General features: G+C 45.1%; 1 protein-coding gene across 5 annotated transcripts in view; it reads left to right on the top strand.

Annotated features, from left to right (window-relative positions):
- TGFBR1 (transforming growth factor beta receptor 1) overlaps window positions 1-27,138 on the top strand; it is a 458,152-nt gene that overhangs the window by 389,235 nt on the left and 41,779 nt on the right. For all 5 annotated transcript variants that reach the window (XM_077491981.1, XM_077491983.1, XM_077491979.1 and 2 more), the window contains one exon: window positions 24,114-24,244. In XM_077491981.1, coding sequence (XP_077348107.1) covers window positions 24,114-24,244 — 131 coding nt within the window. The remainder of the gene's footprint in view (window positions 1-24,113; window positions 24,245-27,138) is intronic.

The following is a 27,138-nucleotide window of genomic DNA, read 5'->3' as shown; positions in this document are numbered from 1 at the left end:
TTCCTTGGCACCGGTATTCCCTGCACGCCTTTCCTCCAATCCAAATTCTGCCACATCTGCTACGCAGGATACAGGAGGAACTAAGACCGGTAATCCAGATAGCCCCAGCCTGGCCCAGGAGATCCTGGTACACGGAAATTGTGAAAAATTGGCAGTAGGGGACCTGTTGCGCCTTCCATTCCGTCCGGATCTGTTGTCCCAAGGACCCATATTTCATCCTGGTCTACGGTCGCTGAATTTGATGGCCTGGCTATTGAGGCTAGGGTATTAAAGGACCGTGGTGTCAGAGGTGCAGCCTTGTGTACTATGATAAATGTTAGGAAGCCAGTCTCTAGGGCCATTTACTACAGGGTTTGGAAATAATACATTTCCTGGTGCGAAGGGAAAGGTTGGAACCCTTGTAAATATACAAGTGTTAAAATCCTTGCTTTTCTTCAGGCAGGAGTGCACTTAAGGTTGGCCTTGGGCACAATTATGGGTAAAATTTCAGCCTTATCTGTTTTTTTTTTCCAAAGACCAATTGCAGCCCATTCTTTGGTGTGTACCTTTATTAAGGGAGTAACGTGTCTAAGACCGCCGGTTAAGCCACCCTTATGCCCTTGGGACTTGAATTTGGCCCTTCAGAGACTACCCTTTGAGCCTATTAAACAGATTCCTTTAGTCCTGTGGATCAGGAAATTAGTCGTCTTGGCGGCCATAACTTCGGTCACCTAGAGACCTGAGAGCACATTCCACTAGAGGGGTTAGTGCTTCATGGGCAGTCCATCGACAGGTGTCTGGGGCTTAGGTCTGCAGGGCAGCCGCTTGGTCTTCAGTTCACACGTTCACCAGATTTTACCAGGTGGATATCAGGTCTCGAGAGGAGACAGTTTTTGATCACAGCGTGTTGCAGGCAGCCTTATAGGGCCAGGGGACAGTTGGGACTTGTATAAGCTGCATCTCCCTCCCCTCAGGTGCATTGCATCCCCGATAGTCATTAATAAATGCTCTGTGTCCAGTGATGTATGATAAAGAAAAACTGATTTTTAATACAGCTTACCTGTAAAATCCTTTTCTTTGAGTACATCATGGGGCACAGAGATCCCTCCCCTCTTTTCTGGGACTTTCATTGCTTGCTACAAAACTGAGGTAATTTCCGTATTGGGAGAGGTTATATGGGAGGAACCTTCTTGCTATTGGTTGCCAGTGTCAAATCACCTAGAGGTAGCATATAACCCAGATAGTCATGAATAAATGTTCTGTGTCCCGTGATGTATTGAAAGAAAAGGATTTTACAGGTAAGCTGTATTAAAAATCTTTTCCTTTGCGGAGGAAACAATACTTGAAGTTTCAGCTTCACAATCTGAAGTACAGAGATGGTCCGCTCCACTTTCATGCTACCCCTAACAGAGTTAGATGAAGGTCCGGTCTCCTCCTTGGGTTCCCTGAAACCTTTGCAGCCTTTACATGCATTTCCCGTACATGCATTACTAGAAAAGCTTATTTATTCCGAATGGGATCATCCGGATAAGCATTTTTCCCCTCCAAAGAGATTCTCAAGTCTCTATCCTATTGTGGAAAAGTTTACTAAAAGATGGAAAGTTCCAGCAGTGGACGCTACGATTTCCAGTGTGAATAAAAGTTTAACTTGTCCAGTGGACAATGCACATATGCTTAAAGATCCAACAGATAAAAAGTTGTAAGGTCTGTTAAAATTGTCTTTTTCCTTTGCGGGGACCGCAACTCAGCCTGCAATCGCAGCTATAGGCATCTGTCAGTCGTTAAAGGACCAGTTTACAGATGCTCTCAAAGAACTCCCTGGAAAACAAGCTCAGGAGTTGGCCGAGCTACCTAAGGCATTATGCTTTGCCATAGATGCTATAAAGGATTCTATTCACCAGGCATCGCACCTGGCACTTGTACTTATAACATGCGAAGGACCCTTTGGTTGAAGGATTGGTCAGCTGAAATGCCTTGTAAGAACCTTCTAACTAGTTTCCCCTTTAAGGGAGAACCACTATTTGGCGATAGTTTGGATATACATTCAAACAATTTCCAGTGAAAAGCGTACTCTTTTGCCAGTCAATAGAAAATATAAACGTCCTTTGTTTAAACAAATCCATGCCAAGGGCATCCACCTCTAGGCAGGGGTGACTGCCTCTGCGTCACTCTACGGGAAGATCCCAGGGTCAAACCCAGGTACAAAGGAAGACCTAGGGCCACAAGCCTGCAAACAGAATACCAAGGCCTTGTCATGAAGAGGCATCTCCTCTCACCAAGGTGAGAGGAAGACTTCTGAGGTACTCAGAAGTCTGGCAAGAGGAAATTCAGGACAGGACGACTCTCTCCACAGTAATCCTAGGATACAAGCTAGAATTTCAAGAGTGTCCACCGTCCCGTTTTCTGAGATCAAATGTTCCAAGGGATCCAGGCAAAAGGCAATCCCTGTTACAAGCATTAGACTGATTATTGGCTCTAGGGGTGATCATACAGATTCCCAAACAAGAGCAAGGTTTAGGGTTCTACTCAAACCTATTTAGGGTGCCAAAGCCAAATGGGGATATCAGACCAATTCTAGATCTACGGGATCTAAATAACTTCCTGAGGATCTGCTCCTTTCGCATGGAGTCAATCAAGTCAGTCGTTTCTATTCTATAAGGAGAACTTCTGGCATCCATCGACATCAGAGATGCATATCTGCATGTCCCTATATTCCCTCCTCACCAGAGTTTTCTGCGTTTCAAAGCAGAAAAGAAGCACTTTCAGTTTGTAGCCTTGCCCTTCGGGCTTGCTTCAGCACTCTGGGTATTCACAAAAGTACTAGCCCCACCTCTAGCCAGGTTAAGGGCACAGGGCATAACTGTCTTGGCTCATTTGGATGATCTGTTGATAGACCAGTCAGTGTCTCTCTTGCAGCAAGGAGTAGCCATTACAAGCCGTTACCTGGAAGATCTGGCTTGGATGCTCAACCTAAAGAAGTCCTCCCTAAAGCCACTAAAGAGGCTGGAGAATCTGGGCATGATCATAGACATAGCCCTGTAAAAGGTTTTCTTGCCTCCCACAAAGATCAGCTCCATACAGGAGCTAGTGAGGATGATCAGGTCAAGGAGGAATCCTTCAATTCGCCTTTGCATGAGGTTGTTAGGGAAGAGGGTAGCTTTATTCTAAGCCGTTCCCTATGCCAAATTCCATTCGAGATTGTTTCAAAACAGTATCCTATCTGCTTGGATTAAAACGATTCAAGCTTTAGATTTGCCAATGCGGCTGTCCCTAAGAGTGTCCCAAAGCCTCAGTTGGCGGTTACTATTCTGGAACCTGCTGAAGGGAAAACCCTACAGACCAATTATCTGGAAAGTAGTAACAGATGCCAGCCTTTCAGGCTGGGGAGCAGTACTAAAGAGGACGACTGTCCAGGGACGAGGGTCAAGAACTGAAAGAGCATTGCCCATCATCAACATCCCAGAGATTCGGGCAGTGTATCTGGCTCTAAAAACCTGGACCTCCCAGGTTAAAGAATTGTCCTGTCAGGATCCAATCCGACAATGCCACAGCTGTGGCATTTATCAATCACCAAGGGGACACCAAAAGTCTCTCAGCTCAGAGAGGTGAACCAGATTCTAACTTGGGTAGTTTTCATTCCGGGAGTAGAGAATTGGCAGGCGGACTATCTAAGTCACCAGCAGTTATTCCCGGGGGAATGGTCTCTTCACCCCAAAGTGTTTCGGGCTGCTTGCCAAAGATGGGGGACTCCGGACATAGACCTTCTAGCTTCCAGATTCAACACTAAGATAGTCAACATTGTGTCCAGGACAAGGGACCCACTCGCATACGGAACAGGTGCGTTGGTGACCCCGTGGGATCAGTTCTCACTGATCTATGCATTTCCTCTGATTCAGTTGCTGCCACAACTTCTTTGCTGGATCAAGCAGGAAAGAAAGTTGGTAATACTGGTAGCACCAGCATGGCCTAGAAGGTCATGGTACGCAGAGATTTTAAAGATGGCAGTGGAAGGTCCATGGCCCCTCCCACTAAGGCCAGACCTGTTCTCTCAGGGGCCGATATTCCATCCTACATTACGAACGCTAAATTTAACGGCTTGGCTATTGAGACCCACATTCTGAAGAAACGTGGGCTTTCCAGGTCAGTTATCTCCACTTTGATTAATGCTAGGAAGCTAGCTTCTAGAGCTATATATTATAGTCTGGAAAACTTATGTTTCTTGGTGTGAATCCAAGGGTTGGCACCCTCAGAGATCTATTATAGGCAGATTTCTTGCCTTTCTACAGTTAGGTGTAGAGATGAAGTTACTGTTAAGTGATACTATTAAGGGCCAAGTCTCGGCCTTATCAATTTTATTTCAGAGACCGCTTGCTACGCATTGTTGAGTCCGGGGTTTCATGCAAGGAGTGCTGCAGATTAATCCGCCAGTTAAATCACCCTTAAGCCCTTGGGACTTAAATTTTGTTTCGTCTGTGTTACAAAAACAGCCATTCGAACCGTTACAGTATATTCCTTTAGTCCTTTTGACAAGGAAGCTGGTATTTTTGGTTGCTATCCTCAGCAAGGAGGGTGTCCGAATTGGCTGCGTTTTCTTGTAAAGAGCCATATTTGATTATTCATGAGGACAGAGTGGCATTACGCCCTCGTCCAGACTTTTTGCCAAAAGTGGTTTCAGGCTTTGATCTGAATGAAGATATTGTCCTGCCTTCGTTTTTCCCAAGACCATGTTCCAGGGAAGAAAAGTCACTACATTGTCTTGATTAGGGATGAGCTTAGTGTTCGAGTCGAACATACGTTCGACTCGAAGATCGGCTGTTCGCCCGTTTGGCGAATTCCAAGCGTTATGGGCCGTGGGCGCCAAATTCGTGTGACGCTCACGGCCCACAATGCACTGCGCCATCGCAGTGCATTGCTGGCTCATGATTGGCCAAGCATGCACTGTGACCCCGCATGCTTGGCCAATCACAGCGCTGGCAGCGAGGAGAGCCATGATTGGCCACAGGCAGGATGCCTGTGGCCAATCATAGCTCAGGCTGTGTAGTACACGCCCCACACTATATAAGGCCGCCAGCGCGGCGGCCTTGTGTAGTGTGTTGGCGTCTGTAGGAGTTAGTGGGTGTTCTGTGTACCTTCAACACAGTATACATCGATCGTTATCGGCCGATTTTGCGTTCTTGCTCTTCTGTAGTGGTTGTTGTCTGCGTGCCCTGACCGCAGTATACACCGCTATATCCACCTATATAGCTAGCTATATTTCTCTTTTTTAATAGAGCTTGCAGTCAGTTGTAGGAGTTTGTGCGTGCTGTCTGCGTGCCCTGAACCCAGTATACACCGTTATATCCACCTACATAGCTCTTCTCTAATTGAGCCATCTGCAGGAGTTAGTGGATGTTGTGTGTGTGCCTCCAGCACAATATACACTACCCAATTGCTGGTTTTCCCATCTCCCTTCAGGCCATTACCATGTCTGGAAGGCCAGCAAGGAGAGGCAGACAGGCGCGAGCCGATAAGAGGGCAAGTAGGCTCTGTGTCTAGAGACAACAGTGCTGGTCGTGGACGCGGTACATCGTCATCATCAGCACGTGGCCATGGGACACGCTTGTCCTTCTTTTCGACAGCTGGACATGTTGAGTCGCAACATGCCAACGACTTGGTAGAGTGGATGACCAAGCCCTCTTCATCCTCCTCATCCTCTCACCTAGGCTCAGGGTACTAGCAAAGCAGCTGCCAACGCATCGTCTTCCCTCCTCTCAATGTCATCATCAGTGACTCCTTCCCTAGACCCACCACGTCCTCATGAGGAGTCTCCTGAACTTTGAGCAGTGTTGGGTACATGCTCCAGGAGGATGCCCAGTGTTTTGTAGGCTCTGATGATGATACTCAGCTAGAGGAAGGCAGTAGCGTGAATGCAGAGAGAGGGGATGCTCAAGAAGGATAGCAATCTGGCAGTCATGTTCCACAAGCTGCAGCATACTGCCAGGTTTGCTCCAGCGATGAAGAGGGAGGGGATGATGAGGGCACTGACTCCACGTGGGTGCCTGGTAGGAGTGAGGAGGAGGAGGAGGCACATGTCCAACGAGGCAGCATGCCCTCCGGATCCAGCTTAGGGGCAGCACACTGACTGAATCACACCGCAGAGTTCCGCCTGTGCAGGGCGCTGCCTCTGCGCGTTGTTATTCTAAAAGTTCTTTGGTGTGGGCCTTTTTTGAGACGAGTGCATCAGATCGCACCGCTGCTATTTGCAACATATGTCTCAAGCCGCTTGGGCACCACATGCTTGACCAGACATATATTGACCTGCCATGCAGCTCGTTGGCAAGCGTATCTCAAAGACCCACACCAAAGAACAAAGCGGACCTCTCCTTGCTCCTCATCAGCTGGGGTCTCCAACCCCACTAGACCTTCAGTCCTCTCTGAAACCTGCTCTGAGAGGAATGAAGGTGTAGAACTAGGTGTGTCACAGCCAAGTGCTTCTGGGCACTCTGCTAGCAGTACACCCACGTTCGATTATAGCAGGCAAATGTCCCTGCCCCAGCTGCTGGACCGGCGAAAGAAGTTCACTCCCAGCCATCCACATGCCCAGCGGTTGAATGCTAGCTTGGCTAAATTGCTAGTACTTCAACTGCTGCCTTTTCAGTTGGTAGACTCGGCCCCCTTCCGTGAGTTTTTACAATGTGTGGTTCCTCAGTGGCAAGTCCCCAAACGCCACTTTTTCTCACGGCAGGCGATTCCGGCTCTCTACCGGCATGTGGAAGGAAATGTCCTTGCCTCGCTGGACAGGGCGGTCAGCGGTAAGGTGCATATTACCGCTCACTCATGGTCCAGCAGGCATGGACAGGGACGTTACCTGTCTTTCACGGCTCATTGGGTCACTCTTCTGGCAGCTGGGAAGGATGCAGGAAAAGGTGCAGTAGTGTTGGAGGTTGTTCCGCCACTACGCCTCCAAAATGCTACTCTTGGTTGTGACAAACCTCTCTTCTCCACCCCTCCTCTTCTTCTTCCTCCATGGCCTCTTCCAGTGCTCTGTCCTCAGAACCAGCGGTGCTCCGTAGGCGTTCCAGGGGCTACGCAAGTACACAGGCAAAACAATGCCGTGCTTGCGCTGGTTTGTTTGGGGGACAGGAGCCACACCGGGGCGGATGTTTTGTCAGCTCTGCAGGGGCAGGCCGAGAGGTGGTTGACGCCACGCCAGCTTAAGCCAGGAATGGTGGTTTGCAACAATGGCACCAACCTCCTCTCCGCCCTCCGACAGGGACAACTGACCCAAATACCCTGTGTGGCTCAAGTCCTTAACCTGGTGGTGCAGCGGTTCTTGGGCAGGTACCCGGGCTTACAGGATGTCCTGAGCAGGCCAGGAAAGTCTGTGTGCATTTCCGCCGATCATTTAATGCCTGTGCTCGGCTGGCTGAGCTCCAAAAGGAGTTGAAACTGCCCAAGAACCGCCTTATATGTGACATGCCCACCAGATGGAACTCAACGTTGGCCATGCTGCAGCGGCTGCACATGCAGCAGAGGGCCATCAATGGGTACCTGTGCGACTACGGCACCAGGACAGGGTCGGGGGAGCTCTGTTTTTTCTCACCACGCCAGTGGGGCATGATCAGGGATGCATGCACTGCCCTGTCACCGTTTTAGGAGGCCACAAGGATGGTGAGCAGTGACAGTGCATGCATCAGTGACATTGTACCTCTTGTCCACCTCTTGGAGCATACACTGCGTGGAATAATGGACAGGGCACTTGAGGCAGAACAGAGGCAGGAAGAGGAGGAAATCCTTGCCTCTCAAGGCCCCCTTTATCCAGACAGTGTTCCTGCTGTGCCACCCATCACACAGGAAGAGGATGATTGTGTCAGCATGGAGGTGGAGGCTGGCACTTAGCAGCAGCAGCAGTCTTGTAGGGATGATTTACAGTCCCAAGAAACCCGTGGACTTGTACGTGGCTGGGAGGAGGTAGCTGCGGATCATGTTGTCCTTAGTGACCCAGAGGACTCCGTACCAAATGCCTCAGCTAACCTACGCTGCATGGCCTCCCTGATCCTGCAAAGCCTGGGGAAGGATCCTCGTATTCTTCGGATCAAGGAGAGGGACCATTACTGGCTGGCCACTCTCCTTGATCCATGGTACAAGGGTAAGGTTGCCGACCTTATCTTGCTGTCGCAGAGGGATCAGAGGATGAAACTTCTCCGGGAGGCCTTGCAGAAAGGTCTGTGCAACGCGTTCCCAGAGACTGGGAGGTTACAAACTCCTGGTCCTGGACAACGTGTTGTTGAGGCATCGGTCAGGAGGAGCGGTGGAGAAGGTGGCCGTCTGATGCTTTCAGACAATTTTTTAGTCTGCAGCCCCAAGGTATGATCGGTTCCAGCAACCATCGCCAGCGTCTGATTTACATGGTGCAGGAATAACTAGGGGCAAGGTCAGACTTGGACACCTTTCCCATCGAAAATTCTCTGGCTTACTGGGTCTTGAGGATGGATCACTGGCCAGAGGTTGCACAGTATGCAATTGAGCTACTGACCTGTCCTGCATCCAGCGTTCTTTCAGAACGCACCTTCGGTGCTGCTGGTGGCTTTGTTACCGATCGACTGACCTTCATCAAGTTGAATCAGTCTTGGATCACCCACAGCTACCAAGCACCTGAAGCTGATGTAACCGAATAATTTTTTTAGAAATATCACATCCCTTCAAGACTGCCTATGCTGAGTGACTGTCCTGTTATGTTGATTGTCTATCCTCTTCCTCCTCTGCTGATATGTTGGAATAACATTTTTGGTTCTGGGTAATGCCACCAGCCCAATTTTTCTGCCCCTGTTTAACAGGGGCGTTTAATTACAATTTTTGATGCAATGCTTTGCAGCAGGGCTCATTCCTGCACTAAAACTAGAGTATATGAGAGAGGTTGCAGTGTCGTGGCACCAGTGCCTAAGGCCCAATTTTTCTGCCCCTGTTTAACAGGGACATGTAATTACAATTCTTGATATAATATTTCACAGGAGGGCCCATTCCTGTGCCCACCCAGAGTAACTGTGAGGACTTGTAGTGTTGTGGCACCAGCACCACAACCACCAAAGGTCAATTTTTCTACCACTGTTTAACAATGGCATGTAATTACAATTCTTGATATAATCGTTCACAGCAGGGCGCTCCAGCGCCCACCAAGAGTCACTTTGAGGGCTTACAATGTTGTGGCAACACCAACACCTTGTTCCGCCATTTCTGCAGAGCATATAGGGCAGGCCCCTACTTTCAAATATCCAACTTACAAACATCTACTTGCAAACGGAAGGAGACAACAGCAAGTGAGATGAAAAAAAATGGATGGCAAAACAAATTATACAGGGGTGATAACCCTTCCCTATGTTTTCCAAAAAGCTTAAAAATAGTTTTTGACTGGAGCTACACTTTAAAAATGTACCAGTTGAAAATTACAAACAGATTCTACTTAACACAACAAACCTACACAGTCCCTGTCTAGTTTGCACCGCCTGTATACTGCTGTTCGGAGTATATATGGCTTGGGGGCCACACGTATTTCCTTTTTTTAATATGGGTACGGGGTTCCCCTTAATATCCGCACAAGACCCAAAGGGGCTGGTAATGGGCAGGGAGGGCTACCCATGCCATTTTTCTGAATGATTTTCAACCATATTGCAGGAACCAGATATAACATTAAAACCGCAAGCAGTTTTAAATGACGTTATTTCTGTTAAATGTCATTTTGTGCAGGGACTGTTCTAAACACGGGAAACACGTGGCACTTCACAGGCATACTATAGACACCCCCCAGGCACGATATTTAAAGGAATATTTCACATTTTTTTCACTTTAATCGTCATTAAAATCAGTGCTCCCGCCAAAACGGCAATTTTTAAAAACATTTTAGGCATTGACCCATGTCCCCTGGGGCAAGAGCCAGGTCCCCAAACCCTTTTTAGGACCGTATCTTGCATATTAGCTGTTAAAATTAGCACTTTTAATTTCGAACGTTCGAGTCCCATAGACTTCAATGGGGTTCTAACGTTCGTACGAATTTGGGGTCCGTTCGAAAAGTTCTGGTGCGAACCGAAGTCTTGATGTAGTGAGAGCTCAGATTCATAAGTCTGACGTCTTATTTATTCTGCCAGAGGGTCCTAAAAAAGGACAGGGAGCGTCAAAATCCACTGTCGCTAAGTGGATTCGGCAAGTTATAATTCAAACTTATGATTTAAAGGGAAAGAAAAGGGAAAGTTTCCCCCCTTTTCAAGTTAAGGCACACTCTACCAGAGTGGTTGGTGCTTCTTGGAGGCATCACCAGGCCTCCATGTCTCAAATCTGCAAGGCTGCAACTTGGTCTTCAGTGCATACATTCACAAAATTTTATCAGGTGGATGTAAGGAGGTATTAGGATTTAGCCTTTAGGCGCAATGTGCCATGTCTCAAATCTGCACGGTCGCGACTTGGTCTTCAGTACATACATTTGCAAAATTTTATCAAGTGGATGTAAGATGGAATGAGGATATCGCCTTTGGGTGCAGTGTGCTGCAGGCAGCAGTATAGGCCCTCAGGTCTGGGGGTCAACCTATGGGTTGTCTCCCTCCCCTCAAGTAGCATTGCTATGGGACACCCCACCAAGTAATTACTTGAGGCTCTGTGTCCTATGATGTACGATAAAGAAAATAGGATTTTTCAAACAGCTTACCTGTAAAATTCTTTTCTTGGAGTACATCATGGGACACAGAGCTCCCGTCCCTCTGTTTTATGGGGTAAATATAGTATATTCTGTTGCTTGGCTACAAAAACGGAGGTACTCCTGGAAAGAGGAGGGGTTATATAGGGGAGTCAACTTCCTGCATTGGTTATACCAGTGTCAAAACCTAAAGGTAGGCCCATAACCCACCAAGTAATTACTTGAGGCTCTTTGTCCTATGATGAACTCCAAGAAAAGGATTTTACAGGTAAGCGGTTAGGATAGATTTTTCAATCTTTCAGCAGGAATGGACAGAGGAATTCGCCTTTGTGGAGAGAGCAGGTTATGCGGTGTCTAATCTGCAATGATAAAATTTCATCCATGAAACAGTCAAATATAAAGAGGCACTTCTACACACTCCATACTACATTTGCATCAAAATATCCTGCTGGAGACAGCAGGAAGAAAGCAGGTCAGGAGCTACTGTGAAGAGTGCAAGCTAGTCAGCAGCAACTCCGTGTTTGGATCCAACAAGGTGATTGGAATTCGACTAGCTTTGCTGGTGCTTTAGCAATTGTGAGAAATGAAAAGCCATTCACAGATGGGGAGTATGCCAAAATGTTCATGCTTGATGTCGTAAATTAACTTTTTGACGACTTTTCGGATAAAGACAAGACAATCAAGCGAATAAAAGACATGCCTCTGTCGGCAAGAACTGTTCATGATCGTATCATCATGGCAAATCAAATTGAGGCAACACAAGTGAAGGACATAAATGCAGCATCATTCTTTTCTCTCACTTTGGATAAGTCAACAGACGTAAGCCATTTATCCCAGTTCAGCGTGATTGCAAGGTGTGCTGTTGGTGACACGCTACATGAGGAAAGCCTTGCTGTGTTGCCTATGAAAGGGAAAACAAGAGGGGAGGATTTATTCAAGTCTTTCACTGAGCTCTCTAAAGAACAAAATATACCGATGGATAAACTTATTTCGGTGTGTACTGACCATGCTCCGTGTGTGGTGGGGAAAAACAGAGGATTCATAGCGCTTCTTCGTGAACATGAAAAGAGACCCATACTAAGTTTTCACTGTATCCTAAATGAGGAGGCACTGTGTGCTCAGATGTGTGGCGAGCAGCTTGGTGAGGTGATGTCGCTGGTCATTCGGATGGTCAACTTTGTTTCCCAAGCTTTAAATGATCACAAGTTTAAAACACCGCTGGGTGAAGTTTGGAATAATTATCCTGGTCTGCTTCTGCACAGCAATGTGCGTTGGTTGTCAAGAGGGAAGGTGCTCAGCCGTTTTGTGGCTTGTCTGAGAGAAATCCGGACTTTTCTTGAAATGAAAAACGGTGAGCATCCTGAGTTAACACTGACTGGCTCCTGAAGTTCTATCTCGTGGACATGACTAAACATCTGAACCAGCTCAATGTGAAGATACAAGGCGTTGGAAATAGTCTTATCCCTTCAACAAGCAGTGTTTGCATTTGAAAACCAGCTAGAACTCTTCATTGCCGACATTGAAACAGGTCATTTACTACACTTTGAAAAACTGGGAGAGTTTAAAGATGCATGCACAGAAAGTGACCCTGCTCAATATCTTTATCTTCAGCAGCTAGCGGACTTCACATCTAATCTCCTGCAGTCATTCGAAGTGCGTTTTGGAGAATTTTGTGAGCGCATTCGTCTATTTAAGTTCATCACCCATCCACACAAGTGTGTAGTGGACAGCGCCGACCTGAGTTGCGTCCCCGGTTTCTCCGTCATAGATTTTGAGCTACAAGCGGCTGACCTGAAGGCCTCAGACATGTGGGTGAATAAGTTCAAGTCACTCAATGAAGATTTGGAAAGATTTGCAAGAACAGCAAGCAGAGTTGGTGAGCAAACACAAGTGGGCAGAAATGAAAAACCTTCAACCCGCGGACCAGCTGATTGTCAAAACTTGGAACGCGCTTCCCATCACATACTACACACTGCAGCATGTGAGTATTGCTGTACTGACAATGTTTGGCTCTACGTATGCATGTGAGCAGTCTTTCTCACATTTAAAGAACATTAAGACCAACCGATCACGTTTAACGGATGGAAGTTTTAACGCCTGCATGAAGCTTAACCTCACCACGTATCAACCAGACTACAAAGCCATCAGCAAAACCATGCAGCACCAGAAGTCGCATTAATGGTAAGAAGTACTTTATTCATCATTGGTTAGCAACAGCATAACGTTATTAAAAGAATTCAGAGGTCATGTCACAGTTTCATAGTTGGGTTGAATAAAGGCACCAGTCCATCCAGTTCAACCTGAGTTAGTGTCTACAATTTTCCCTATCCCTGTACATTGCACACTCACATTGGTCCCTACCCTCAAGGAGCCCACAATCCCAGGTCCCAATTCATATACTATGGCCAATTTTGGACAGCGGACAATTAACCTACCTGCATGTCTTTGGATTGTGGGAGGAAACCCGGAGTACCCGGAGGAAACCCACGCAGGCACAGGGAGATCATGCAAACTCCAGGCAGCTAGTGTCGTGGTTGGGATTTGAACCAGCGACCTTTCTTACTGCTAGGTGAGAGTGCTAACCACTACACCACTGTGCTTCTTTGTTCTGTTATTTATCCCTTAATAAAGAACACCTGATTGTTAAAAAAAAAAAAAAAAAAAAAAAAAAATTCAGAGACTCGTACTTTAAAAGTGTTGGTCCTACATAAAATGCACACATTTACTTGTATTTAATCTTAAACATATATTGTATGGCTCTGATGGAATTACATAAAATATGTGGCATTCATGACTCTCTCAGCCAAAAAGGTTCCCGACCCTGGTTTAGATCAAAGTATGTTCCTGTGTTAGAATGGCCCAGTCAAAGTCCAGACCTAAATCCAAATGAGAATATGTGGCAAGACTTGAAAATTGCTGTTCATAGACACTCTCCATCCTATCTGACAGAGCTTGAGCTATTTTGCAAAGAAGAATGTGCAAAAATGTCAGTCTCTGGATGTGCAAAGCTGATAGAGACATCCCCAAAAAGACTTGCAGCTGTAATTGCAGCAAAAGGTGGTTCTACAAAGTATTGAACCAAGGGGGCTGAATACAAATGCACGCCACACTCTTCACATATTTATTTGTAACAAATGTCGAAAACCATTTTATTTTCCTTCCACTTAACAATTATGTGAGACTTTGTTGGTTTATCACATAAAATCACAATAAAATACATTTACGTTTTTGGTTGTAACATAACAAAATGTGGAACATTTCAAGGGGTACAAATACTTTTAAGCCACTGTAAATAATCTTCCGAGATATTAAAGAAGAGTGGAAGCCCACATAGTGTTAAACCACCTTACACATCACCTTATTTAGCAGCAGACAGGTACTTAAATTGTGGGTAAGAGATGAGCAAGAAATGCTTTAAGTCCCACCAACCATTTCATTACCAGGTACAAAAGAGGAGGGAATTTGGGACTTTGAGCCAATTTGCCTTGATAAGTGTAATTTGATACAAGTTTATTGGTGTGTTGGCATATGGCCGGGTATAAATAAATAGCATAGACATATAGCACATACACAGGTAATTTCATATATAGATATACACTGTACAGCATAGATCGTCATATTCACATCAATATGCACAAACAAAGTTTAGGCAGCACAATCAACTTTGCAGTACACAACAGTTTAGGATATAAATTAGTACCAGATGTTTGGAAGTATGTATGAAAAATAATAGGTTAGAATAAAAAATAAAATATATATATATATATATATATATATATATATATATATATATATATATATATATATATATATATATAATGTGTGTGTGTGTATATGTGTAGATGGGGTCCTTTAAAAAGCATGTAGTTACATCCTAAATTCCCATTTTGTTTCGTGTATTACACCACTTCTTCAGGGTCGGATGTTAAGGAATATCTGCAAAAGACAGAGTATAAGTATATCTCATTTTAAAACTAAAGTTTATAACAAAAAACACGGTTCCCGATCCTAAATACTTACATACAACCAAAGGCAAAAAATATATATATGCAGCTGTGGAAGGCGTGGACCGCCATGGCTTGAAAATGTCTGTCCCAGGAGCTGAGGTATTGAAAATGTTTGGTGGTTACCGCCCGGTCTGTTGGCCCCTCCTGCGATTGCCATGCTAGTACGACACTGGTATTGGTGGTGGGTGGGACCTACATTGTAAATTTTTTCAACTGCACATTCATTGACACTACGCTTTGCAGGAGGATCTGGTTTACTAGTAGACACTCAAGGTAACTATCTTGGGATTTCTACATTGCTTTCTTAATCTTTCTTTGTTTGAGGTTCGGGTTATCTAAGGTGCCCACACTTATGGTCACTCATCACTCCCACTCCACACACAGGTTGTGGTCTACAACCACAACCCTGTTTGTACACATCTTCTCTTCATTTTCTCATCTTGGTATCTAGTTTCTATTCACTTTTATTTCACTAAGTATAGCATTTGATATTTTATTTATCCAATACAGACCCTTCTGCCTAATTTACCTTTGGCCATCACACTTTACCACATTATGAAAATGGATATTTATTTTTGTGGGGTTGTTTTGCCTGTGTCCCACTGCCGACTGCCATGGGGCTCTTCAAACCTTAGCTCCCGGGACAGACAAATTTTCCAGCCCTGGCAGTCCCCCACCTTCCACAGATGGGTGTGTATATGTATATATGTATGTGTGTATGTATATTATAATTTTTTTATTTTTTTTGCCTTTGGTTGTATAAGTATTTAGGATCAGGTACCCTGTTTCTTGTTATAAAAATTTAGTTTTAAAAGTAGATATACTTATACTCTGTCTTTTGCAGATATTCCTTAACATCCGCCCCTGAAGAAGTGTTGTAGTACCCAAAACACGTTGGAAATTGAGGCTGTAGCTCCATGCTTTTTAAGGACCCCATTTTTATATATAACTATTTTATTCTAACCTATTTCATTATTTTTCATACATACTTCCACACATCTGGTACTAATTTATATATACTAAACTGTTGTGTATTGCAAAGTTGATTGTGCTGCCTAACCTTTGTGTGCATATGGATGCTAATATGACTCTCTATGCTATACCTGTGTATGTGCTATATGTCTATGCTATGTATATATATATCTATATGTGTGAGGAAAAAAAAAAAAAAAATATATATATATATATATATATATATATATATATATATATATATATATATATATATATATATATATATAATGTATGTGCCAACACACCAATAAACTAATATCAAATTACACTTATCAAGTCAAATTGCTTCATTCACAGTCCCAAATTCCTCCTCTTTTGTACCAGAATATATCCAAATATGTGCCTCATTTAAAGTCCCACATCTTTTTTACCCTGATTTTTTTTTTTTTTTGCATTTAATTACCAGAGAACATTGTCCGAGGATTGTATTCAACTTTAGCTGTTTAGGTTTTTTATTTTTTTTTTTATCTACAGATGCCTAGGGCTAAAACAACTAATCAAAAAAAAAAATTATAAAAAGTTATCTATTATGGAAATAGTTTACAAGTTGGCCTGCACACAGAATGCATGATTTGTTATCGGGAAATACAGTGCAGCACACATACAGCTCAGTACACCATCCATACATGTTAGTAAACTGTATCCGGAAACTGTGTCCTACAAACTGTGTTTCAGGATGTGCATCCTCATAAGTTCCAGGACCAACCAAAACCCAGTAATTTTCACCTATGTATTTTCCTTTCTACAGCCTTGCCTCTCAGGGCAGTGTATCAGGTAAACCAAGAGAAAAGGAGAAACGGGGCCTCCAATAGTGAAGTATATCGAAGTAGATTGTTCAACGGTAAAAATACACTGCAGTACTCAGATATAGCATTATGTACAGGATAAAACAAAATGAGCGCCAAATTTGTACTCCGAGCATCACTTCCAGTTTCTGTATGTTCTGCGCGTGGACTCATGATCACGTAACTTCATCAGGGATTAGATACGGAGTCTAGAAGTGTCTTTAAATAGTCTAGGTAAAGTGTATGGGCGAGCGGCCATTTTCTTGAAGCCCAACACTGACCAACTACATATCGGCCATTTTCTTATAGATAACCTCAAGGCTACAACCGCAGCCATTTTCTTGTGGTTTAGCATGGGACAGGGCGGCGGCAGTAGCAATGAGAAAAGTGGAATCAAAACAAACATAAAATATAATTATTTATGCGATTATGTTTTAGAAGTCACCTGAATGTTCATGATTTTTGTACATTTAGCACTTTGACCACTTTAGCATTTTAAATTTGGAGCACAGCACTATATATATATATATATATATATATATATATATATATATATATATATATATATATATATATATATATATATATATATATATATATATATATATATATATATAAAATTTCTTTCACATTATATCTTGGGTGGGTTTTGACCCCTGTCGGTGCTTGCTGCAGCCAAAGTTTTTATTGTTTCAATTAGGTAGCGTGGGAATATTCATTTCGCCCCAACAGATTTGTCAGAAAACTTTTGTCTTCCTTTTAGAATCAACATTTTCCCTATTTCGTCTTTCAGGACAGCACCTTTTGAGAGACCTCGGCTCCTTCCTTCTCAGGAAACACTGCCTCCCCCAGATGTTTAAGCCATGCCTTCCCTCCAGCCCGTCAGTTTCAGTGTTTCCTCTGGCGAGGAGACATCGCTAGAAACCTGGGCTCTTTGAGCTGAGGAGGCTGAGGCTAGTGTTGTCCTGGAAGGGAAAGACAGAGGTCTCTCGTGCAGGGCTGCGGAGTCCGTTTCCTGTAGTGCTATATCGCAACCTGTCCTCACTTGGGGGAAGTGGAGGCCTGGGTGCTTATTTTCCACTGCCTGGGGAAGGTGATGGTGGAAGTGCCAGTTTCCCACGCTCTGGGGGCGGCTAACATGGAGCTCAAGACTGGGTCCGATGGCAGGTGACATCAATTCCAGAAGGGGGTGGACACTTCCAGTTGACCTGCAGCTTACGGTTCCAGCCGCGAGGCGTAAAACGACCAGTGTGATGGCTGGTGTGGGCTCCATTGCAGCTGTAGCGATGGCTAAGGGAGCAGCCTGAGGCAGACCATGGTACTTTCTTGGCCTGAGGGATGTTGGAGACTGACGGTTCCCCAGGGAACCCTGGGGTGGTGTTCCCTTACCATCTTCCTATCTAGCTCCACAGGTGAACCCCCCCAAGAGGTGGCCAGTGGAGATTAGGTGTTCGTCTGAGACCCTGGGGGTAGTTGGTCCTGAGGGGGTGCACTCCTGGTGTCGGTCTAGAGTTTTATTTTTACACTGGCAGATGCTCATGCTGTGCTGGAATTTGTCGTTTCAGGGCAAGGCCACTGAAAATTCAAACCCCCACATTTCCAAGAAAAAGTGCCCACCATGTAGGAGTACTTTAGGTGAGTCCTGGGGCAAAGTTTTGTGCAGGGTTTGCATTGAGGGTTTAGTCAAGGAACATTCTATGGAAACAAAGTTCTGACCTGGCAGCATCTGTTAAAGAGCTTTCCAGCACTTTTCAATCTTTTAAAGCTTTGTTTGAAAATGTTAAACCTTTGCACAGCAAGATGTCGCACCTGCTCTATTAGCAGGTCCCTCTGCCAATGAAGGGTTGCCTGGGGGCACCAGAGAGGCATTAGAGGAAACCATGACAGTGCAACCTCAGACTCCTCAAGGGCGTCAGACGGAGAGAAGGTGGATGGCAAGTCCACCAGAACCTCCCGATACAAACTCTCATTGGAGGAAGTGGAAAAGCTCTTCGGAGCCATCCACGCTACTCTAGGTATCAAAGAAAAGAAAAAAAATCACGGTCTCTCCATGATCAGTTGTAGGTAGGTCTTGGCATCAACCGGGACCTCATGGACCGGAAAGACCCTCCTCTTCTGCTGTCGATCAAAAAGGAATGGCAAGACCCAGAAAGGAAGCCTTTCTTTTCTAGAGCATTAAAACACAGATTCCCTTTTGCAGAGGATGAAGCGGCTGTGTGGAACAAATCACCTAGACTGGATGCAGCTTTTTCTCAGGTATCCAGAAAGACAGACTTGGCCTTTGAAGATATGGGGGTGCTAGCAGAGCCCATTAACAAGAGAATGGATGCCCTCCTCAAGAAGGCTTGTGATTACTTTCTAGGGAATCTTAAGCCTGCCATGGCTGTCACAGTGGTGGCGCTTAACATGGAGCACTGGCTAACACATATAAAAGCACATATTGAGGCTGGAACCGCAAAAGAGACGATTCTCTCCTCCTTCCCAATGCTTTTAAAAGAGGTTGCATACATTGTGGCTGCCTCAGCCGAGTCGGTCCGCATATCTGCTAGATCCTCTGCTTTGGCAAATTCAGCCAGGAGAGCTTTTTGGCTAAAAACCTGGCAAGGGGACAATGCATCAAAGATCAAGCTTTGCGGAGTCCCTTTCACAGTGGATTTACAGTTTTTTCCGGACTTGGAGACTGTCCTTGATCAGACAGCCGATAAAAATAAGGCCTTTCCCTTAAAGAAAGAATTGGGAGAACAGTCTAAAAGGAAGACTGGCCCGCAAAAGAAGTTTAATTTTCCAAGGGCATAGTCTCAGAAAAAATTTGGACTGATAAGGGCAGAGGGCGCGGGGGAGAGATTTATCGCCCTCCTGAACAGCCTAGAAAGTTAATCCCAGTTGGAGGAAGACTGAGGGCTTTCCTCTCACAGTGGGAGTCGGTTGCCTCCAATCTGTTTGTTCCAATTGTAAGAAGGGGGTACAGACTAGAATCATTAAGCCCCCCCCCCCCACAGGCTTCTAGTTACAGACCTGCCAAAGTGTGCAGAAAAGGCGGTGGCACTATTTGCCATATTGGAGGAACTGGAACAGCAGGATGTAGTATCATGGGTCCCACCTGGGGAGATAGGTAGAGGGTTCTACTCCCACATCTTTGTGGTTTGGAAACCCTCAGGGAAGTTCAGGCTCATCCTGAACCTGAAGCCTCTGAATCCAAATGGTTCTCATTCCAGTACGGCTGAAGAGGTCTTTGTGGTGGTGGAGAAAGGCAGCGAATCTATCCCAGGGTCTGGAATGGGGTACTGCCAGTGTCCAAGATCCTCATAACAGAAGCAAGCAGCACTGGCTGGGGAGCACACCTAGGGGTGAGTCTGATGCAGGGATCCTGGAGAGTCAAGGACGCGGGGAAGTCCTCAAATTGGAGAGGTGGCTGTGTACTCCTGTGGGCTGCATGAGTGCTGCTGGTCTCGGAGCTGCAATTCATTAATGGGTTTCATGAATTCACATATATACTGCTCTGTATTGAAAGAGAAGATGCTAATATCACTCCATGCCCCTGGTTGCCATGCACTTTTCCAACATAATGATCCAAAACACCTCTAAGGCCACTGTTGCATTTCTGAAGAACAGGCTGAAAGTGATTCAGTGGCCAAGTATGTTTCCTGATCTGAACCCAATCGAACATCTATTGGTAATTCTGAAGAGACAAGTTGAGCATCACTCTCCAGCCAGCATCCAGGCTCTAAAATAGGTCATTCTTGAAGAATAGAAAAAGATAGATGTTTTAATATGTTGCCGTCTTGTTCATTCCATGCCTAAAAGACTTGGTGCTATCCTTACAAATCATGGTGGTCATACAAAATACTAGATGTAGTAGTTTTTTCTGTGGGGTGTCATCATTTTGGAATCAACTAATTTAAGTAAAACTGAAGATTTTGTAATTTTAAGTTATATTATTAACCTTTATTTTCAATGTAATGAGCTAAACAAATGTTCTATAAAACAGAATTTTGTCACAATTTTGGAAATTGTTCTTATGTCCATTTGAAATATTGGTTCAAATTGTACTTTTCAAAAGGGGTGCTGTTAGGTACCTGGGTGGTGAGCCTGACTTGGTGGAAGAAGACTTCTCTTATGACTCTGGTCCAGGGTCCACTGGAGTGAAGACAGTGGTCCCGTGAGCGCAGCGGTGTATGAGTGTCTGAGCTGGATGCAGCAGCTGATGCAGGCAGTGCAGATGGTCCTCCGTATGGCTGGAACTGCAAAAACTGGCAAAGACTGGCAGAAGTTGGCAGAACTGGCAGAAGTAGGTAGAGCAGGAGGACAAACAGCAAGCCGGGTAGAAGAAGGCACCGGAACGGCAGCAGCGAACCCTGGATAGACTCAGCACACTTGGAACAAGCAGAGGGTTGGTCAGACAAGCCGGATCAGAGCAGATAGGCAATCAAGCAGTAACGGCAGGCAAAGACAAGGTCACAGGCTAGCAAAGGTTCAGCAACAAATAGAGATCAGACGTAAGCCGGGTACAAGCTGCAGACTGGACAGCACTGGACAAATGCAGCTGTACCCTTTTAAATAGGGCCACTGGCGCCAAACGGCGCTAGCGCGGCCGTTGCGGGTGCGCCTGAGGTGCATACTGGCACGCACACACACGCGCCGATGCTTGGGTTGCTTAACGGTGCGCATGCGTTCACGCAGATTCGCCCGCAAAGCGTTAGCAGAGCCCTGACATTGCCCCCCCCCCCCCCACAAGGGGCAACCTCCAGGTGCCCAACACGTCTTTCTTTTCGGGATGAGCCGAGAAAAAGGCGCAAATTAATCTTCCAGCATGTAAATTACTATCAGGCTCCCAAGAGTCACTCTCCAGGCCGTAGCCCTTCCGCTTTATCAGGAACTGTCTTTGCCCTTGCCGTCTTCTACAGTCAAGAATGGCCTCCACCCCATATTCCTCACTACCGTCCATTAAGATGGGCTCAGGTGGTCTAGTTCCTCTATTCGGAAAGGGGTCAGGTACCGAAGGTTTTAGCAGGGACCCATGAAAAACTGGGTGCACCTTCATTGACTCAGGTAAGGACAACTCGTAAGATACTTCGTTAATCCTTCTCTTCACCGGGAAAGGGCCCAAAAACTTGGGTGCAAGGTTTTTCGAAGGACATGCTAACTTGAGATTAGAAGTAGAAAGTCATACCTGATCTCTGATTTGAAGATCCAATTCTCCCCTTCTCCCCTTCTCTTCCGGTCGAAGGCTTTCTTACTGTCTGCCTGGGCCTTGGTTATTGCTTCTTGTAGAACCTGGTTGTTTTACGGCTAAGGAAGGTCACTGTGTCCTGGACTGCTGGCACTGAAGATTCTGGCAGAAAATCAGGGAGAAATGATAAATGAAACCCATAATTGGCAAAAAACGGAGACTGTCCTGTGGTTGAATGACTGGCATTGTTGTAAGTGAATTCCGCTAGGGGCAGTAGGGATACCCAATCGTCCTGTACAAAGGACTTGAAGCATCTGATATACTGTTCAAGAGTCTGGTTTGTTCGTTCAGTCTGCCAGTTGGTCTGGGGGTGATAAACAGATGACAAGGCCAGCTCGATCTTCAAACTCTCACACAGAGCCCTCCAGAATCGGGATGTAAACTGGACCCCCCTGTCTGGCACTATATTAGCAGGTACCCCATGCAGTCTAATGATTTCCTTGATGAAGATATGGGCTGTCTCAGATGCCGATGGAGTCCTTTTCAATGGTAGGAAATGAGCCATCTTGGAAAGTCCATCCACACAAAAATGGCTGTGCAACCCTCGGAGGGTGGAAGCTCATCTATGAAGTCCATGGTGATCATTCGCCAAGGCCGATCAGGTGCAGGAAGAGGTTTCAGTAGTCCCCAGGCTCCTTTCCTAGTTGCCTTTCTCCGGATGCATACTGGACAAGAATTTGCATACTTCTTGCAGAATTCTTTTAAACCAGGCCACCAGAATGGAGCTTGTACAGCGCACTGAGTCTTGCGAGCCCCAAAATGGCATGCTAATGGATGGTCATGAAGAAGGGCAAGGACTCTTACTCGGATATTTTCAGGAAAAAAGACTTGACTGTCCTTCCACAAAAGGCCCTCCCTGATTGTCAAAGTAATTCCTGGAGGAGAGGCTGAGTTCAAAGCTGCCTCTCTGATCTGGGACAGCAGGTCCGGCTGTACGAGTAGAAAGGTGCTCGCAGGTAGAATAGTGTCTGGGGCAGCAGAGTCTTTGGAGCAGTCATACATGCGCTAGAGCGCGTCTGGTTTCACATTCTTTGAGCCAGGGCGATACGTGATGTGAAAGCAGAATCGAGAAAAGAACAGGGCCGAGCGGGCCTGCCGGGGCTTCAGGCCCTTGGCGGTTCTTAAATATTCACGGTTCTTGTGGTCGGTATAGATATTAATACAGGATGAACAATAATTGGCCAACTAATTGATTTATGAAAAGAATAATTAGTTGCAGCCCTACAAATGCCCCTTATCTACATAAACAGTTTTCTTGGTAATGGTAAACTAACCCTTTAGGGGTTATATTTACAAATGGAAGTCTTCATTGCGCATTTATCCTAATCTAGAACAGGCGTCACTATATGGCGTACCGTGGACCAGACACAGACCCTAGCAGCAGTTCTGTTTGGACCACAGCCACACCAGTTAGCAGCCTGGTTGGACATCTCTCCAGTCTGTCCTCCCCTCACCTGCCACCGCTGCTGCTGTCAACCTCGCTGCACGAAGCAGAGAGGAAAGGAAGCAGCAGCTAAGTGTAGTTACCCAGTAAAATGTTTTTAATGGAGAAAGATTAATAACACTCACAAGATTGAAATGTATAAAAAGCTCATCTGGTCACACTGTGTGTGAATTTAGATCCCCCTGAAACCATCCTGCAGGACCACTGTCATCTGTTCTGGCGGAAGTGATGTCATGCATGAAGTTCGGACCTTTGCAGGAAAAACATTTCACTGACCGGTCCTGCATGAATTTTAATTCAGTACCCCAAATGTAAAGGTATAGGTCTTTACACAGTATTGGGGAACCTGAATAATGTTAAAGAATAATTTGCTGTGACCAGGAAGCTTTTTTTTTTTCACTTTGTAAGCAGTGCAACTAGTGTTTTAGAAGACTTTTTTTCCAGTTAGTCAAGAAGTTTGCACACATTTCTTTACCCAGCCTCTTAAAGCCTAGGACATGTAGGCCGAATGTTGTGCACTGCAGTAGGTCTGAAAGAAGCCAGCCATTCAAGGGGGGTGAAGTTAGTAAAGCGGCTCCTCCTGAGCTGTCAGTTTTTTCAGTCCTGCTAGGTTGAACGAAAAAAAAAAACTACTAGTGTGTTCCAGACTTAACTCTTTCCAGTTGTGTATATCAGAGATGTATAAATGGTGTGGAAATGTTTTCTAAAGTACAAAAAGACCTGTAATTCTAAACGGTAAGCAGTGTAATGGGTAAAAGAATAAGTGGGTCGTTCCACCCAAAATTGATATTTACATTTTTGGTAGCTCCTAGGGGGAGAAACTCCCTGACAGGTTCTTGATTTTTGATGTATGGTTGAGTTTCATAAGACTGCACAACTGCTATAGCCATTATGAAGTCAATTTGAAAATATTACTGAAATTTTGTCCTGACAGAATCCAAGTTTCCAACTATAACTAAAAACTACATTTTTGTTTTTTTTGTTTGTATAGGAATACATGAAGACTATCAGTTACCTTACTATGATCTTGTCCCATCTGACCCATCAGTAGAGGAGATGAAGAAGGTGGTTTGCGAGCAGAAATTGAGACCCAACATTCCTAATCGATGGCAGAGTTGCGAAGTAAGTCATATTTTAAAAACGTAAAGCATTTGCAAATCAAATGGATTTGTTTTAGGTAGATAAAATATTGTGATGTTAATGTGACCCTGTCACTACACCACACACAAAATGCTTCAAGTAGTTCTAAAGGCAGAAGTTTTTTTTTCTTAATGCATTCGGATAAAAAATCCTGTGTGCAGCAGGGCCCCTCAGCCCCCCGAGTACTTAGCTGAGCCCCACCTCGATCCAGCGATGTTGCACGAGAGATTTGGCTGTCCGGAACTCTCCCTCCTGATTGGCGGAAACACACAGAGGGCGCCATTGGCTCTCGCTGCTGTCAGTGAGCCGATGAGGAGAGAGGGAGGAGGTGGGACAGAGGCACGGCTCCGAGTCTGAATGAACACGCAGAGCAACAGCTTGGCTCAGGTGCACCCATAGCAAGCTGCTTGCTGTGGGGCCACTTGGCAGGAGGGTGGGACCAGTTGCACCTGCGAGGGACTCGAGCAGATTAGGCTCAGAGCTGCTCTTTGCAGTGGTTTTGTGCAGTTATTCCCCCTCTGGGCCTAATGTCACAAGTCCTGCAGGACTAGGTGTCATGCAATTTCCAAGATGCCTGCCGTGGTGCACTTGCACATCAGTTTAGTGCTTAATACCAGTTATATGAACGCTGGTGGTCATATGACTGGTCCGGTTACTGAATTGGATTATAATCGTGGAAGCCCCACTATGAGTGTGCACTCGCCAGTCGCCTCCCTCAGTATATGCAAGGCTGCATCAAAGAAGTTACAGCTCTACAGCTGTTTCCATTGTGGCTGCAATTAAAATGGCAGTGGTCAGAAGATAATTTACTAATCAGCCTGTCAACATGACCGCATGTATAGCCAGGTACATTGCAAAATGAAAGAGATGCAGCATGATTTCTGGTAAGTGTCTTTTAAACTTGCACCTATAATTGATCAAAAATGGACTAGGCACTTGTATATTAATTAAAATGAATTACTGTGCCTGCCAGGGAGACGAGCTAGAAAGTCTACTCCTCAATTCTCTCACCAGGTTTTCAGAGGCTTGCCTTGCATAGCCTGATGCAACTTCCAGCAAACAAACAAAACATGTCTGTCATGAGGTTTATTTAACCCCTGGTGATTTTTAACTTTTTTGTCCTGAAAAAAAAAAAGTTGTGCTTTTTTTTGGTGGTAAATGTGCACGGATATCTCCTGTTTTTTTGTTTTGTTTTTTTTTGTTTTTTTTGCTCTTATCAGGGAAAAACTGGCCCAAGATAAAATCTTTATTTTTTTATTTTATTTTAATTTAGCTGTTCTTTTCTTGCTATTACCACAACTTGCTACGACAGAGCAACTCAACCACATTTGTATCTGTAGTAGGGCCCAGATTCAACAGTGCTAATTTTGTTTTGTTTATCTGACCTAAAACACACTGATACTAATTTTAAAAAACTATCCAAAATTTACTGACCTTTAAACTTGACCTTTGACTCTTAACTTGACCCCATCTCTGACATTAACTTAGATCAAACCTCAAACTAGCTATTTATTATTTATTTTGCTCGATTCACACTGACATGACTTGTCATGCGATTAGGGAGTTCTAAGTTGCATGATAAGTCTCACCCCATTAACTGCAATGGAACTGTTCTAATTGGTGCGACTAAAACAAGTTCCTGCATTACTTTGGGGCGACTTCATCCAGACTTGCATTGACTTCTGTAAAGTTGCAAGCAAGCCGCAATGATGTTGTGCAGGATATCCGCTGTCAAGCTGTGTGACTTTGAAGCCGAATAGATGTGAACTGCAAACACACTTTGTTTAAATTTTTTTCCCCTGGCAAGGAGAAAGATGCAATGTATCTTTCTCTCCATTCAGAGGAGAAAACCGCATACTGTAGGCAGGCTGCACAGTGACTGATCACTGTTCTAGCTAATAAGAGGCTATCATAGCAATCAGGTACTGGGAGTTCCAGTTCCCGATTTAGTACGAGACTCGGGACTCTCAGTGAGAGCAAAGTCTCCATATTGGGAGTAATCTGTGCGGGATGCTCCCGGCACAAACGCTGGTACATGTGTATGCAGCCTTATGGAAGAGGACCCACTAGTGAAGCCGCATAAATGTGTACAGGTGGTGGGAAGGGGTTAAAGAAGAGGAGCTACTCACATGTTGGTATCAAATGCGGTTTCTTTTTCATATATCATGAGACACAGAGTCAGGCTAATATTCATTATCCAATTCAATATTCGTTACCTACTGGGTTATACTCCATCACCAGGTAGACCAAAGGTCTTCAGACAGGAAGTGATCCCTATATAACCCCTCCGACACAGGAAGCACTTCAGTTTTTTTTTTTTTTACCTGTGCCTGCAAGGCGGATGGCAGCGTTTGTTTGAGCTCTCTGAGTTCCAGATCTCTAGTCCCACAAACAGTACTTAAATGAATCAAGAAATCTATCGATTGGATCCATTTGACACAGGATTATATGCGTAGATAAATGGTACCCAAGCCTCACAAAGAAGACTCAGGATCCTGCAAGGTTTTGCCTGTAATGCGGCCTCTGGGCGCTGGACCCTCCAAAGTGGAATCCTGGACACTACAGTGCTAAGGCATTCCTGCAGGGTGCTGTACAGGTGCAAGAGTGGACCTTAAAAATGAAACCGGTACCCAGTCCTTGAAGGTCCTCAAGAGACAGGAACCCGCCGTGATGGATGAAGTTTGGGCTCTTAGTTTCTAAGCTGCCCTGCACCTGGATGGGTAAGTGAAACCCCTTTACTTATTATTGTGGGGTGTCCCAGTGATTTTAACAATCAGTCAAGCTAGCTAGAGCCTGCGTGCGGTGACCATACGGGGGAGTTTTGGGCTAGTTGTGGGTGTTTGCAAAGTGTACCTTTTTTGCTTGTGTCCGTTTCT

This window comes from Lithobates pipiens, unplaced genomic scaffold (assembly GCF_037356315.1).
Source record: "Lithobates pipiens isolate NorthernLeopardFrog02 unplaced genomic scaffold, aLitPip1_a1.2 Scaffold_19, whole genome shotgun sequence".
Classification (NCBI taxonomy): domain Eukaryota; kingdom Metazoa; phylum Chordata; class Amphibia; order Anura; family Ranidae; genus Lithobates; species Lithobates pipiens.
The sequence above is the reverse complement of the archived record's forward strand: the minus strand, read 5'-3'. Positions and strand labels throughout refer to the sequence as shown.